The sequence below is a fragment of the Coregonus lavaretus genome (genome assembly GCF_964263955.1).
Source record: "Coregonus lavaretus genome assembly, chromosome: 6".
Taxonomy (NCBI): domain Eukaryota; kingdom Metazoa; phylum Chordata; class Actinopteri; order Salmoniformes; family Salmonidae; genus Coregonus; species Coregonus lavaretus.
The window spans coordinates 46353531-46371098 of record NC_139993.1 but is presented as its reverse complement, the minus strand read 5'-3'; the positions used below and the strand labels follow the sequence as shown (position 1 = coordinate 46371098).

The following is a 17568-nucleotide window of genomic DNA, read 5'->3' as shown; positions in this document are numbered from 1 at the left end:
TGCTAATTTCTCCATGATCAGACTTAACTATATAAAAATAACTATAACCGAAAAAAATCAAGTAAGGTCACCTTTCCATAAGGAGAATCTGTTTAGTTTAATAAAGCTAACTTTAGTGCTACCTTGTGTTCCAACAAGGCATGAGATTACAGCAAAAACATGTTCACAGGAACACCGAAGCTAACTGGTTCGGTTGTTCTTGACAGTCAGAGAATGTAAAGAAAATTAGCATTATTTGATCATCCAACTATAGATATGAAAATAAATATGACTAAAATGACTACGGTATATACTGATGGTACAGTAAGTGTAAATGTATGGTGTGTGTTTGAAAAAAAGGCTCATCAGTAAGCAAAACCCAGTTCAGCACTAGAGGTGAGGTGGAGATGGTGAATGCCAAGACAACAGTGGAACATTAGGTTAATTCTACACAAGAAAATTGAGAAGCAAACAGGTCTGAACAGTGTTTCGTACCACTTTATACAGCCTCCACCCACCACTCAAAACAACATCAACATATTCAGAAGTCAGTCACACAGTGGTCCCCGTTACTCTGCCTGACACAAACACCCACTCAAACAAACGCGCTTTGGAAAATGTCAGAAAAATTCAGTCACTTACATTCCCCTCAGGTCCAAAATGTAGCACCATCTGGTGTTTAGAATGTCCTCAACCTTTAAATGTTTAATTTGACCCCCCAAATCCCTTCAGATTTACTGCAGTTGATACCCACTTGCTAAGAGCAAACCTCTTGTAGGGGTGGATTAGTGCCTAAAGATCAAATCTGTCATTTAAACAGAAGCATTAGCTGTTGATACTGCACCACAGCATCTGATAGGAGAGGCTGCAGCAGGAAGAAACCCAGGACGTCAGCCTCTTGGTGTCTACCTGGTGTGCTATAGTGAAGGTAGGCAGACATCCCTCACAGCACACTAACAATAGAACAGCCACTTACTGTCCATCATTGACTAATATAATCCAATTTAAACTGTTCTCCACTGCAAACAAATATGAGATTGGATCAAATCAATGGCTCATTATGTGCGCCTGATTTTTCTGTCTTCGTTACTAGCAGTGCTGTCAATCTCATTACCATGACTGAAGGCCCAGGGAGGAGGACGAGGGGGAGGGAGAGTTAAGAGCGCCATTTCGCCCCCACTGGATTATTTTGAAATGAAAGGAGTTGAAAATAAGTAGGAGCCAAGGCTCTGAGGTTTCACATCCTCTAAACCCACTCAAATCACACCGTACTCTTTTTTGTGCTTTGAAACAAACAGAAAACAAAACTGGTACCAAAACCCCATCTAACCAACCACACACAAATTATATTCAAGTCTATAGAACACTTAACATCAGACACATTGTATAGATGCACTGTACAGCTTAAAACCAAGAATCAACGGGGTCCAAGTAATGGATCGGTATTAAAAAACCTAATCTCGCAACTTCAAGGAGAAATACACTAGCTTGTATTGGATGAGCGATATCAATGATATGTTACATTAGGAAAACAGTCTATGCTTTATAAGTAAGCAGTGTTTTGTCTTGTAGAGAAAAGACCCGTTAGGAACGAATGAATAATTGAAATGAGGGTTGAGAACCTCTGAAGGTCACACATAGATCAGTTCTGTCAGATGTCTTGCTGCATCTCCATGCTGTAGGAGACACGGTCCAGAGCATCTGGTGTTGTATAGATCCATGTGGATATAAATATCAATATATTATTAAAATGTAGCTATCAGAGTCGTAGCACGTTTACTGTACAGTATGTGATGTCTGTCGCTCACTTGAGATCTAGAGCTATGTCCGATAATGTTAGTCTACTTAGGGGAGTGGGGGAGCAGCTACGATGTTCAATAAGTACACATGGAAGAATATACAGTAAGTAACATTTGATTGCAAGATCTATGGAGTGTTTCTTAGTTTTAACACATCAATAAAGGCAAGAACATAAAATCCTTCTCCCAGTACCTAATAATGTACATCAACAGCAGACTGTTTTCCTAACTTTAAGGGAACGTTTTGATAACCTCGCCCTTCATCAGAGCATCAACAGCAGACTAATTTTACCAAGATGTCTCGCTCTCCAATTAAGGGGTACTGGAGCCCAAGGAGAACCCAGTTTGGGGCACCAAGGGTCCAAGGGATACAGGAAGAGGTTGTGCAAATTCCATTGTTGGAGAGAGGTCCAGAGCCCAATTCCAAAGAAGTCCTTTGCCTCTCATGGATCTCAAATGACTAGAAGACTAAGTGTTTGCAGTAAGTCAGAAACTCAAACTACCCAACCAGAGGGTATGGAGCTACTGCCATTTAGCTGATGCCTTCCAGTCAATAGAAGAATAGGCTCAAGAGATCAGATTGGAATTGGGCCCACCTCTACCCCTTTTCTTGCTACACTGTATGTGCTGATGATGACATCACTCATTCTCCTCCAATTTGCTGTATTGTTTGTTTGCTCTTAACAGCCAATCATTGGAGACGCAGTGCAGTACTAACATACAACACCGGAGCCAATAAGAGACGAGCACAAAGTGATGTAGGAAATGTGTCATAAGGCAGGCGCCAACTGAAACCCTAAACACAACGAAAGGCCAAGCGCATATTTCCAGAAAACTAAAACTAAAAAATAAGTTACAATGTCATATTTCCATCTATTAACAGTTCATATGGTTTCTTACATATAATAAAGTGAGGAACAGTACAATGCACACATTTAACGTTTTGAATTGTTACAGATATAAATAACTGACAAAAAGAAAATCAACATGAGTAGTGTGCTTGTCCTCCAGTCATCTCCTCTCCTCTGTCGAAACTATTTCATCATTCTCCTCCTCTGTGCTTTGAAGACCTCTTCTAAGGTTGTGTATGTATCCATCTGATGTTACTGTCCCTAGCAACCTGATCTGGTTGGCTCGCAGTTTGACCCTAAAACAAGGCAACAACAAAGTGGTTCCATTGATGTGGTTCCATTGATGGTCAGTTCATGGTGTGGTCAGGTCACGGTCGGTCCACTGTGGTCCAGTGTGAGTCAGACGGTCAGTCAGATGATGTCTACGAAGCTGCCAGGAAACAGTCCGGTCCTGCCGTTCCTCTGGAGTGTTCCTTTGAACCAGCCGTCCTCTCTCTTCCTGTGGACAAACACTATGTCTCCCTCCTTCAGCTCCAGCTCTGCCTCACTCTGAGGGGGGTAGGACTCCACCACTCTGTACCTGGGGAGGAGAGGGGCGGGATCAGAGAGGATACTGTACTGACACACACACACATCCAGCAGAATCACAGGAGACCAGAAACGCTACACACAGACACACATCCAGCAGAATCACACATCATCAGACAGACCATTTTTATAACTACATGTCACTGTCCTATGATATAAGAAATGCAGTACCTCTCGCATATGATTGGCCGAGCGTCGTGCTGCTGGGAGATGAGCGAGGAGCATGCCTGACGAGGAGGCGGGGCGATGGGGGCACAGCCGTCCAGGGGGCTGCTCTTACGGTGTGTTAACTCTGGGGCTGAGGATGAAGTGTATGGGGTGGCTAAAGTAGGCTCAGGCTCCACGGGGAAGGGGACTGGACGGCCATGGTTACCCACGCCAACGGGGGTGGAGGACAGCAAGGGGGACGGGGTGGTGTCGGGGCCCATGGCCCTTTGGAAGACCTCCCCTGTAGCAGCCTGCTCTGCCTCCAGGGTGGGGGAGGAGGGGGGAGAAGGGCGAGACTTCTTCTTGTTAGACGACAACAGCTTCAGAAGACCTTTCTTCTCCCTCTGCAGAACGAAACAGAGAGAAAGCGCGATAAGAAAGTCAATTATGTTGCTACTACTCCCATGCACTTGTCTGATAATGGTGTAGGCTGGATATAGACCGTCTTACAGGAACTAATTGTGTGGACATTAGAATCTGCATAAACAGAATCCATTGTCTTGGTCATTAGGCTGTTGGCTGACTAATCAGTGTTGTAATGATGTCATCAGGCCTGCTGCCAGCTGCCTGTTCTGTTTGTGTTGGCTGGCCTGGACTGACTCCCATCTCTAGTCTCTCTCTAACTCTAAGGCTCGCCAGTGAAACAGATGAGCTCTGTGAGTAAATGTGTTTCTTAAGATAAACTGGAACATCCTCTGTGTTCAACAACATACAGAGCGCATGGTATTCAAAATACTCTGAAGTAAACAAGAGCACCAGACACTCCAGGCTAATGTGATCTAATTTAGCAATCCACTGGAGACGTGTTGAATACCAGTCAAGTATGCTAGGCATAATAGAAGTAAATGCAAACATGAGAAATATGCTAACATTGCTGATAGCAATACTGATGGCTAGGGTGCTATCATGAATGCCCACCTTGCCGTCCTTGTCTAGCCGACAGGCGAGGGAGGAATTAGCTGACGTGGAGTTGCCGTTGCCTGGGGCGACGGGCATGGTGAGGTCCGCCACTGGTCGCAGGGCATCACGATCCAGCGAGGCGGCACTGACGTTGGGCGGGGTGAGGGAGGCGGCTGCACAGCTCAGTGCCACACCGGCACGGACACAGCCCTGGGCAGGGTTGGAGGAGGGGGGCTGGGACTGGCACATAGCCAGGTGGGGCAGAAAGGCTACAGAGTTCTGGGACTGGATGGGTGTCACAGCAGCGGTGGGCCTGTCCTGACTGTTGCAGGCTGCTAGGGCCAGAGGAGAGGCACAGGTTTAGATCATACACACATACTTACACAATCAAATACACTATCCCACCCTCAGGCAAACATAGAATGTATACTTGCACACCTCCATTCCCCTAGTAGGTGATCCTACCTGTCCTGACAGCGTTGCGTGCCTGGTTAACAGTCATCTGGGAGGTCATGTGCATGAGAACCTTGGCCTGTCCGGTCGCCACGTGAGCAGCCGACACCATGGCAGCAGGTAAGGGGCTGGAGGGGGCAGAGCCGGGACAGATGGGGAGGGGCTTGTTGAAGTCAGGCCCTGGAACGATGGCCCCCAGAGAAGTGGAGGAGGGGCTGACGATGGTGACCCCTCGCCCAGCCTGGGTGCACAGAGTCAGGGGCACTTTGGGCTGGGTGCTGCCTGATGCCGTTCTAACCGGACAAACAAGAGGAGAGGTTATAGCAGGGAGCCTTATGGGAGCTGCATATACAGAAATAATCAGTGTGTGTGCATATGTGCGTGCAAGTATTTACAGTACCAGTCAGAAGTTTGGACACATCTACTCATTCAAGGGGTTTTCTTTATTTTTACTATTTTCTACATTGTAGAATAATAGTGAAGACATCAAAACTATGAAATAACATATGGAATCATGTAGTAACCAAAAAAAGTGTTAAACAAATCAAAATATATTTTAGGTTTTAGATTCTTCCAAGTAGCCACCCTTTGCCTTGATGACAGCTTTGCACACTCTTGGCATTCTCTCAACCAGCTTCACCTGGAATGCTTTTCCAACAGTCTTAAAGGAGTTCCCACATATGCTGAGCACTCGTTTGCTGCATTTCCTTCACTCTGCGGTCCGACTCATCCCAAACCATCTCAATTGGGTTGAGGTTGGGGGACTGTGGAGGCCAGATCATCTGATGCAGCACGCCATTACTTTCCTTCTTGGTCAGCCTGGAGGTGTGTTGGGTCATTGTCCTGTTGAAAAACAAATGATAGTCCCACTAAGCGCAAACCAGATGGGATGGCGTATCGCTGCAGAATGCTGTGGTAGCCATGCTGGTTAAGTGTGCCTTGAATTCTAAATAAATCACTGACAGTGTCAGCAGCAAAGCACCCCTACACCATCACATCTTCGCCTTCATGCTTCATGGTGGGAACCACACATGCGGAGATCATCCGTTCACCTACTCTGCATCTCACAAAGACACGGCGGTTGGAAACAAAAATCTCAAATTTGGACTCATCAGACCAAAGGACAGATTTCCACCGGTCTAATGTCCATTGCTCGTGTTTCTTGGTCCAAGCATGTCTCTTCTTCTTTTTGGTGTCCTTTAGTAGTGGTTTCTTTGCAGCAATTCGACCATGAAGGCCTGATGCATTCTCCTCTGAACAGTTGATGTTGAGATGTGTCTGTTACTTGAACTCTGTGAAGCAATTTCTGAGGCTGGTAACTCTAATGAACTTATCCTCTGCAGCAGAGGTAACTCTGGGTCTTCCTTTCCTGTGGCGGTCCTCATGAGAGCCAGTTTCATCACAGCGCTTGATGGTTTTTGCGACTGCACTCCGGATTGACTGACCTTCATGTCTTAACGTAATGATGGACTGTTGTTTCTCTTTGCTTATTTAAGTTGTTCTTGCCATAATATGGACTTTTTCCAAATAGGGCTATCTTCTGTATACCACCCCTACCTTGTCACAAGACAACTGATTGGCTCAAACGCATTAAGATGGAAAGAAATTCCACAAATTAACTTTTAACAAGGCACACCTGTTAATTGAAATGCATTCCAAGTGACTACCTCATGAAGCTGGTTGAGAGAATGCCAAGAGTGTGCAAAGCTGTCATCAAGGCAATGGGTGGCTACTTTTAAGAATCTCAAATATAAAATGTATTTTGATTTCTTTAACACTTTTTTTGTTACTACATGATTCCATGTGTTATTTCATAGTTTTGATTTCTTCACTATTATTCTACAATGTAGAAAATAGAAAAAATTAAGAAAAACCCAGGAATGAGTAGGTGTCCAAAGTTTTGACTGGTACTGTATATATATATATACACACACACACACACACACACACACACACACACACACACACACACACACACAGTGCATTCGGAAAGTATTCAGACCCCTCAACCTTTTCCACATTTTGTGACGTTACAGCCATCGATTATTTTATCTTTCTCCTCGTCAATCTACACACAATACCCCATAATGACAAAGCAAAAACAGGTTAAGATTTTTTTGAAAATGTATGTAAAATAAAAAAAACGGAATATCACATTTACATAAGTATTCAGACCCTTTACTCAGTACTTTGTTGAAGCACTTTTGGCAGCGATTACAGCCTCGCGTCTTCTTGGGTATGACGCCACATGCTTGGCACCCCTGTATTTGGGGAGTTTCTCCCATTCTTCTCTGCAGATCCTCTGAAGCTCTGTCAGGTTGGATGGGGAGCGTCGCGGCATAGCTATTTTCAGGTATCTCCAGAGATGTTCGATCGGGTTCAAGTCCAGGATCTGGCTGGGCCACTCAAGGACATGCAGAGACTTGTCCCGAAGCCACCCCTGCGTTGTCTTGGCTGTGTGCTTAGAGGTGTTGTTCTGCTAGAAGGTGAAACTTTGTCCCAGTCGGAGGTCCTGAGCGCTCTGGAGCAGGTTTTCATCAAGGACCTCTCTGTACTTTGCTCCGTTCACCTTTCCCTTGATCCTGACTAGTCTCCCAGTCACTGCCGCTGAAAAACATTGCCACAGCATGATGCTGCCACCACCATGCTTCACCTTAGGGCTGATGCCAGGTTTCCTCAAGACATGACGCTTGGTATTCAGGCCAAATAATTCAATCTTGGTTAATCAGACCAGAGAATCTTGTTTCTCATGGTCTGAGTCCTTTTGGCAAACTCCAAGCGGGCTGTCATATGCCTTTAACTGAGGAGTGGCTTCCGTCTGGCCACTCCACCATAATGGCCTGATTGGTGGAGTGCTGCAGAGATGGTTGTCCTTCTGGAAGGTTCTCCCATCTCCACAGAGGAACTCTGGAGCTCTGTCAGAGTGACCATCGGGTTCTTGGTCACCTCCCTGACCAAGGCCCTTCTCCCCCGATTGCTCAGTTTGGCCGGGCGGCCAGCTCTAGGAAAAGTCTTGGTGGTTCCAAACTTCTTCCATTTAAGAATGATGGAGGCCACTGTGTTCTTGGGGACCTTCAATGCTGCAGACATTTTTTGGTACCCTTCCCCAGATCTGTGCCTCAACACAAGAGCTCTATGGACAATTATTTCAACCTCATGGCTTGGTTTTTGCTCTGACTTGCACTGTCAACTGTGGGACCTTATATAGACAGGTGTGTGCCTTTCCAAATCATGTCCAATCAATTGAATTTACCACATCTCAAGGATGATCAATGGAAACAGGATGCACCTGAGCTCAATTTCGCGACGAATCTGAATACTTATGTAAATAAGATCTTTATTTTTAATTTTAATAAATTTCCAAAAATATGAACGCAACATGCAACAATTTCACCGATTTTACGGAGTTACAGTTCATATAAGGAAATCAGTAAATTGAAATGAATTCATTAGGCCCTATTCTATGGATTTCACATGACTGGGCAGGGGCGCAGCCATGGGTGGGCCTGGGCATAGGCCCACCCACTTGAGAGCCAGGCCCAGCCAATCAGAATGAGTTTTGCCCCACAAAAGGGCTTTATTACAGACAGAAATACTCCTCAGTGGGCCTCCCGAGTGGCACAGCGGTCTAAGGCACTGCATCGCAGTGCTAGAGGCGTCACTACAGACCCGGGTTTGATCCTGGGCTGTATCATAACCGGCCGTGATCGGGAGTCCCACAGGGTGGCACACAATTGGCCCAGCGCCGTCCGAGTTAGGGGAGGGTTTGGCCGGGGGGGCTTTACTTGGCTCAACGCGCTCTAGCGACTCCTTGTGGTGGGTCGGGCGCCTGCAGGCTGATCTCGGTCGTCAGGTGAACGGTGTTTCCTCCGACACATTGGTGTGGCTGGTTTCCGGGTTAAGCGGGTGGGTGTTAAGAAGCACGGTTTGGTGGGTCATGTTTCGGAGGACACATGACTCAACCTTCGCCTCCCGAGCCCGTTGGGGAGTTGCAGCGATGAGACAAGATCGAAATTGGGGAGAAAAAGGGGGTAAAAAAATAATAAAAAAATACTCCTCAGCTTCATTAGCTATCCGGGTGGCTGGTCTCAAACGATCCTGCAAGTGAAGAAGCCGGATGTGGAGGTCCTGCGCTTGCATGGTTACACGTGGTCTACGGTTGTGAGGCTGTTTGGATGTATTGGCAAATACTATAAAACTACGTTGGAGGCGGCTTATAGTAGAGAAATGAACATTAAAATCTCTGGCAACAGCTCTGGTGGACATTCCTGCAGTCAGCATGGCAATTGCATGCTCCCTCAAAACTGGAGACATCTGTGGCATTGTGTTGTGTGACAAAACTGCACATTTTAGAGTGGCCTTTTATTGTCCCCAGCACAAGGTGCACCTGTGTAATAATAATGCTATTTAATCAGCTTCTTGATATGCCACACCTGTCAGGTGGATGAATTACCTTGGCAAAGGAGAAATGCTCACTAACAGGGATGTAAACAAATTTGTGAAACATTTGAGAGAAATAATATTTTTGTGCGTATGGAACATTTCTGGGATCTTTTATTTCAGCTCATGAAACATGGGAACAACGCCTTCCATGTTGTGTTTATATTTTTGTTCAGTATGTTTTTTTTTTAGGGGGTAGAATATATACCTTTAATATTGCAGATAATTGTCTGCATCATTTCCAATCCCCCATATATTTTTTAAAATATATATTTTTAATTCATTTTCCTTCTTTATTATTTTCCCCTAACCCTACCACTCCTCCCCTAATTGAAGTAAACTAATGAACAACACTTAGGCTTCTACTTCCAGCTTATACAGTGGGGAAAAAAAGTATTTAGTCAGCCACTAATTGTGCATGTTCTCCCACTTAAAAAGATGAGAGAGGCCTGTAATTTTCATCATAGGTACACGTCAACTATGACAGACAAAATGATTTTTAAAAATCCAGAAAATCACATTGTAGGATTTTTAATGAATTTATTTGCAAATTATGGTGGAAAATAAGTATTTGGTCAATAACAAAAGTTTCTCAATACTTTGTTATATACCCTTTGTTGGCTATGACACAGGTCAAACGTTTTCTATAAGTCTTCACAAGGTTTTCAAACACGGTTGCTGGTATTTTGGCCAATTCCTCCATGCAGATCTCCTCTAGAGCAGTGATGTTTTGGGGCTGTCGCTGGGCAACACAGACTTTCAACTCCCTCCAAAGATTTTCTATGGGGTTGAGATCTGGAGACTGGCTAGGCCACTCCAGGACCTTGAAATGCTTCCTTCGTTGCCCGGGCGGTGTGTTTGGGATCATTGTCATGCTGAAAGACCCAGCCACGTTTCATCTTCAATGCCCTTGCTGATGGAAGTAGGTTTTCACTCAAAATCTCATGATACATGGCCCCATTCATTCTTTCCTTTACACGGATCAGTCGTCCTGGTCCCTTTGCAGAAAAACAGCCCCAAAGCATGATGTTTCCACCCCCATGCTTCACAGTAGGTATGGTGTTCTTTGGATGCAACTCAGCATTCTTTGTCCTCCAAACACGACGAGTTGAGTTTTTACCAAAAAGTTCTATTTTGGTTTCATCTGACCATATGACATTCTCCCAATCCTCTTCTGGATCATCCAAATGCACTCTAGCAAACTTCAGACGGGCCTGGACATGTACTGGCTTAAGCAGTGGGACACGTCTGGCACTGCAGGATTTGAGTCCCTGGCGGCGTAGTGTGTTACTGATGGTAGGCTTTGTTACTTTGGTCCCAGCTCTCTGCAGGTCATTCACTAGGTCCCCCCGTGTGGTTCTGGGATTTTTGCTCACCGTTCTTGTGATCATTTTGACCCCACGGGGTGAGATCTTGCGTGGAGCCCCAGATCGAGGGAGATTATCAGTGGTCTTGTATGTCTTCCATTTCCTAATAATTGCTCCCACAGTTGATTTCTTCAAACCAAGCTGCTTACCTATTGCAGATTCAGTCTTCCCAGCCTGGTGCAGGTCTACAATTTTGTTTCTGGTGTCCTTTGACAGCTCTTTGGTCTTGGCCATAGTGGAGTTTGGAGTGTGACTGTTTGAGGTCCACAACCACAGGTGTCTTTTATACTGATAACAAGTTCAAACAGGTGCCATTAATACAGGTAACGAGTGGAGGACAGAGGAGCCTCTTAAAGAATAAGTTACAGGTCTGTGAGAGCCAGAAATCTTGCTTGTTTGTAGGTGACCAAATACTTATTTTCCACCATCATTTGCAAATAAATTCATAAAAAATCCTACAATGTGATTTTCTGGATTTTTTTCTCAATTTGTCTGTCATAGTTGACGTGTACCTATGATGAAAATTACAGGCCTCTCATCTTTTTAAGTGGGAGAACTTGCACAATTGGTGGCTGACTAAATACTTTTTTCCCCCACTGTAACTGTGACCTTAATTGCCTACCGTCTAAGCTGTTAGTGTCTTAACGACCGTTCCATAGGTGCATGTTCATTAATTGTTTATGGTTCATTGAACAAGCATGGGAAACCCTTTACAATGAAGATCTGTGCAGTTATTTTGATTTTTACAAATTAAGACTGGGTCCTGAAAAAGGGACGTTTCTTTTTTTGCTGAGTTTGTGGGATGCTGGGCTGAAGGGAGTTGTAGTTTTCATTAAGGCAATATTCAACCTAGTTCCGTGCAGAAACATGGCAATTAACTACAATGACCATAATCCATTGGGCCAGTTTTTTCCGGATCAGAGAGGAAGAGGCGAAGCGAGAGGTTTCACCCTTGACAACTCTGGACCGAAGCTTGTCGCCTGCCTTCCCGCCTTTGGGACAACAACTCCAATTGTTAGGGCAGAGACATGAGCATCTCGTCATTATATTATTACCGTAATTTTCGGACTATAAGCCGCGCCTTTTTTCCAATTTTTCGACCCTGCGGCTTATATAACGGTGCGGCTAATCTATGGATTTTTACAGCTAACGGCCACTAGAAGACCTCCTAAATCTATGGATTTTACAGGTTACAGTCCACCAACTTTAACTCTATGGGCTCTATGACCGGTCCGCGCCCCCCACTTTTAAGCGGCGGGCTCCAGCAGGAAAAGCTGGAGGCCGGAAAAGAGTGAGACAGGTAGCGCGCAAAAGTAAAAGTGGAACCGAGAGTGGTACGAGAGACAGAACGAGAGACAGAACGAGAGCAAGACAGACAGACATTACGAGAGCGAGACAGTTTGTCTCTTTCCCGACAATCCCCTCTGTGCATGAACCCTTACATATGGTAATTAAACATTAAAACACCTGCGGCTTATAGTCCAGTGCGGCTTATATATGTACACATCATTCAATATCATTCAATTTAGCTGCTGCGGCTTATACTCCGGAAAATACGGTATTATTATTATTATTATTATTATTATTATATTATATACAGATCTCTGGACTGATACAGCATAGACCACATTAGAGAGGAATTTTATTCGTCATTTTATTATTATTATTATTATATATTATTATATTATTATATACAGATCTCTGGACTGATACAGCATAGACCACATTAGAGAGGAATGTACACAACGACGAGAGAGACAGAGACAGTTTGTTAAAGTATGCCTTATCTACTTTGAAGAACTAGTAAAATGATATCGTCAGACAGCTAAGCAGCATAATTAGGCAGGCTAGCTAAATAGGATGACTAAAGACAGTACAGTATGGGGAGCACAGAGATAATGTTAGATGGTTGTCTGGCTGGCTGGCTGCTACTGCCTGAGATGACAGGAATGAAAAAGAATAGTCATCAAATAGAAAGTAATATACACAACTTAAATATTTTAATATTTCATAGTAATTTCCTATTGATGTCTACCCAATGTGGACCTGATCAGAGACAATGGTTGACTATTTTTGGCTTTGGAATTTCCATTAAAAAGCTCTACAATCATAGTAACGTATTTATTTCCTAATGCATTTCATGTTAAAACATTTTTATAGAAATCGAAATTGAAAACTGTGATAAAAAATAAAAAAGAATCGAACCCGACCTCAAAAAGCACTAATCGCTCAGCACTACCCTCCGAATGGCACACATACACAATCCATGTCTCAATTGTCTCAAGGCTTAAAAATCCTTCTTTAACCTGTCTCTTACCCTTCATCTACACTGATTGAAGTAGATTTAATAAGTGACATCAATAAGGGATCATAGCTTTCAACTGGATTCCCCGTTGCTGACAGGTGTATGAAATCGAGCACACAGCCATGCAATCTCCATAGACAAACATTGGCAGTAGAATGGCTTTACTGAAGAGCTCAGTGCCTTTCAACGTGGCACTGTCATAGGATGCCACCTTTCCAACAAGTCAGTTGGTTAAATGTCTGCCCTGCTAGAGCTGTCCCGGTCAACTGTAAGTGCTGTTATTGTGAAGTGGAAATGTCTAGAAGAAACAACGGCTCAGCCGCGAAGTGGTAGGCCACACAAGCTCACAGAACAGGACCGCCGAATGCTGAAAAATTCTCTGTCCTCGGTTGCAACACTCACTACCGAGTTCCAAACTGCCTCTGGAAACAACGTTGGCACAATAACTGTTCATTGGGAGCTTCATGATATTGGGTTTGAATGGCCGAGCAGCCGCAAACAAGCCTAAGATCACCATGCGCAATGCCAAGCGATGGCTGGAGTGGTGTAAAGCTCGCCGCCATTGGACTCTGAAGCAGTGGAAACGTTTTCTGGAGTGATGAATCATGCATCACCATCTGGCAGTCCGACGAACGAATCTGGGTTTGGCGGATGCCAGGAGAACGCTACCTACCCCAATGCATAGTGCCAACTGTAAAGTTTGGTGGAGGAGGAATAATGGTCTGGGGCTGTTTTTCATGGTTCGGGCTAGGCCCCTTAGTTCCAGTGAAGGGAAATCTTAATGCTACAGCATACAATGACGATTCTGTGCTTCCAACTTTGTGGCAACAGTTTGGAGAAGGCCCTTGCCTGTTTCAGCATGACAATGCCCGCGTGCACAAAGCGAGGTCCATACAGAAATGGTTTGTCGAGATCGGAGTAGAAGAACTTGACTGGCCTGCACAGAGCCCTGACCTCAACCCCATCTAACACCTTGGGATGAATTGGAAAGCCGACTGCGAGCCAGGCCTAATCGCCCAACATCAGTGCCCAACCTCACTAATGCTCTTGTGGCGGAATGGAAGCAAGTCCCTGCAGCAATGTTCCAACATCTAGTGGAAAGCCTTCCCAGAGGAGTGGAGGCTGTTATAGCAGCCAAGGGCGGACCAACTCCATAAGAATGCCTATGATTTTAGAATGAGATGTTTGACGAGCAGGTGTCCACATACTTTTGTTCATGTAGTGTATGTGCGTGTTTGCATGCGTAATGTCTGCGTCTGTGACAGACCTGCTGACGGGGCTCATGTAGTTGCCGGGGAACACTCCTATTTTGCCAGTGTGCATGGAGGTGCCTTTGAACCATCCGTCCTGACAGCGCTCCAGCACCAGGAACATCTCTCCCTTCCTCAGCTCCAGCTCATCCTCCTTACGGGGGGTGTAGGGAAACAGGGCCACGTAGCTGTAGAGGGGGGAGAGAGAGACGGGACACATCAAACACACACATGGACACACACCGAGGCACACACGTGGCCATACACACAGGGACCGTCAAATTAACCTCAGGAGGAAATGACTCAAAGACATGTTGTGGGTTCAAAACATCTAATCTGTCACATGAGCAAAATGTACCCCCCTTCCACAGGCTACAGTATGTCCATCAACATCTCCCCTCTCTCTCTAGTAGGCACTTACTGGCTGACCGAGTTGGACATTCCTCTCTGGACTGGTCTTCCTACAGTACGTTCAGAGAAAGAGGCACTATATTACTGTAGAGCAGGGATGGGCAACTGGCGGCCAGTGGATCAATTACCCCCCCCCCAATATAAAACAATAAATAAATATTCAACTCACTGTTGAGCGTTATAATTGTAGAATACACCAGATGCAATTTCGAAATTTGGTTGTGCATCAGCAGTTTCTCTCTTATGTCAGTCAGCAGCTAGGTTTCCATCCAACTGGGGACAGATTTTCATGCTAATATAAAAAAGATCTGCATAAAGAAAACGTACATTTTCCCATCAGTGGTGTTTCCACCAAACTGACTTGTTGCAGATAAAAATCAGTGTATGATGACATAGTGCAAACAAAATGTACTTTTTAGCTTAAGTTTTCATGTACCAAATAAATATCTAAAAGTTCAATGTGTTTCCATCGCATTTTCAACTCTATCGATAGTTTTGGTCAGATTCTTTTTTATTAGGGGCTACGCTGGTCTTTGCATGTGCGCTCTATCCAACAGCTTGCAGATACAGTGCGAAGGCTGTGCGGGGTAGGCTGGATTATGGATAAGAACGAGAATATTTGTATTTGTCAAACGGCAGTCAAGCATCCATAATCATGTCACCAGAATAAGACCCTTGATATTAATTGGAAAGGAGCATCAAGCGCATTGTGCACTTTTACCACACTGTGAAGTTCATCATAACTTATTTCATCTGTAGCCTAATAAACTGCACGGTTTCCCGAGTTGTAGTGAGAGGACCACACAACATATAATTGCGTCACTCCAAGTTTATTTCGATATGATGGTTGTTATATCAATATTTGCGCATAAAGCCGTTTAAACTGCCATTTCTCGCATAATTAACTTTACAGACACAAAAAGATCCCACCATGTCGAACGAACAAATTATCTGTTGGCATTTATAAAATTGTACAAAAACATCCTGTTTCCATCACAGCTGTCGCATAAAAACTGTGGATGGAAACATGGTTTCTGAGTCACTCAATTAGCCCATGTCAGTTAGTCTTGCTAGCTACAGTCCTTGCTAGACTAACTATAGTTGAAGTCTGAAGTTTCCAGTCATTAAAACTAATTTTTCAACCACTCCACACATTTCTTGTTAACAAACTATAGTTTTGGAATGTCAGTTAGGACATCTACTTTGTGCATGAAACAAGTAATTTTTCCAACAATTGTTTACAGACAGATTATTTCACTTATAATTCACTGTATCACAATTCCAGTGGGTCAGAAGTTTACATACACTAAGTTGACTGTGCCTTTAAACAGCTTGGAAAATTCCAGAAAATGATGTCATGGCTTTAGAAGCTTCTGATAGACTAATTGACATAATTTGAGTCAATTGGAGGTGTACCTGTGGATGTATTTCAAGGCCTACCTTCAAACTCAGTGCCTCTTTGCTTGACAGCATGGGAAAATGAAAAGAAATCAGCCAAGACCTCAGAAAAGAATTGTAGACCTCCACAAGTCTGGTTCATCCTTGGGAGCAATTTCCAAACTCCTGAAGGTACCGCGTTCAACTGTACAAACAATAGTACGCAAGTATAAACACCATGGGACCACGCAGCCGTCATACCGCTCAGGAAGGAGACGCGTTCTGTCTCCTAGAGATGAACGTACTTTGATGCGAAAAGTGCAAATCAATCCCAGAACAACAGCAAAGGACCTTGTGAAGATGCTGGAGGAAACAAGTACAAAAGTATCTACACTGCTCAAGAAAATAAAGGGAACACTTAAACAACACAATGTAACTCCAAGTCAATCACACTTCTGTGAAATCAAACTGTCCACTTAGGAAGCAACACTGATTGACAATAAATTTCACATGCTGTTGTGCAAATGGAATAGACAACAGGTGGAAATTATAGGCAATTAGCAAGACACCCCCAATAAAGGACTGGTTTTGCAGGTGGTGACCACAGACCATTTCTCAGTTCCTATGCTTCCTGGCTGATGTTTTGGTCACTTTTGAATGCTGGCGGTGCTTTCACTCTAGTGGTGGCATGAGACGGAATCTACAACCCACACAAGTGGCTCAGGTAGTGCAGCTCATCCAGGATGGCACATCAATGCGAGCTGTGGCAAGAAGGTTTGCTGTGTCTGTCAGCGTAGTGTCCAGAGCATGGAGGCGCTACCAGGAGACAGGCCAGTACATCAGGAGACGTGGAGGAGGCCGTAGGAGGGCAACAACCCAGCAGCAGGACCGCTACCTCCGTCTTTGTGCAAGGAGGAGCAGGAGGAGCACAGCCAGAGCCCTGCAAAATGACCTCCAGCAGGCCACAAATGTGCATGTGTCTGCTCAAACGGTCAGAAACAGACTCCATGAGGGTGGTATGAGGGCCCGACGTCCACAGGTTGGTTTTGTGCTTACAGCCCAACACCGTGCAGGACGTTTGGCATTTGCCAGAGAACACCAAGATTGGCAAATTCGCCTCTGGCGCCCTGTGCTCTTCACAGATGAAAGCAGGTTCACACTGAGCACATGTGACAGACGTGACAGAGTCTGGAGACGCCGTGGAGAACGTTCTGCTGCCTGCAACATCCTCCAGCATGACCGGTTTGGCGGTGGGTCAGTCATGGTGTGGGGTGGCATTTCTTTGGGGGGCCGCACAGCCCTCCATGTGCTCGCCAGAGGTAGCCTGACTGCCATTAGGTTCCGAGATGAGATCCTCAGACCCCTTGTGAGACCATATGCTGGTGCGGTTGGCCCTGGGTTCCTCCTAATGCAAGACAATGCTAGACCTCATGTGGCTGGAGTGTCAGCAGTTCCTGCAAGAGGAAGGCATTGACGTTATGGACTGGTCCGCCCGTTCCCCAGACCTGAATCCAATTGAGCACATCTGGGACATCATGTCTCGCTCCATCCACCAACACCACGTTGCACCACAGACTGTCCAGGAGTTGGCGGATGCTTTAGTCCAGGTCTGGGAGGAGATCCCTCAGGAGACCATCCGCC

General features: G+C 45.0%; 1 protein-coding gene across 1 annotated transcript in view; it reads right to left on the bottom strand.

The window, feature by feature from the left end:
* Window positions 1–3040: 3040 nt before the first annotated feature.
* The window catches only part of sh3rf1 (SH3 domain containing ring finger 1), a gene marked incomplete at both ends in the record, with an annotated part of 63174 nt that continues 48646 nt past the window's right edge, over window positions 3041–17568 (bottom strand). The window contains 5 exons of the mRNA XM_084163400.1: window positions 3041–3209; window positions 3389–3768; window positions 4343–4659; window positions 4790–5070; window positions 14157–14327. Coding sequence (XP_084019526.1) covers window positions 3041–3209; window positions 3389–3768; window positions 4343–4659; window positions 4790–5070; window positions 14157–14327 — 1318 coding nt within the window. The remainder of the gene's footprint in view (window positions 3210–3388; window positions 3769–4342; window positions 4660–4789; window positions 5071–14156; window positions 14328–17568) is intronic.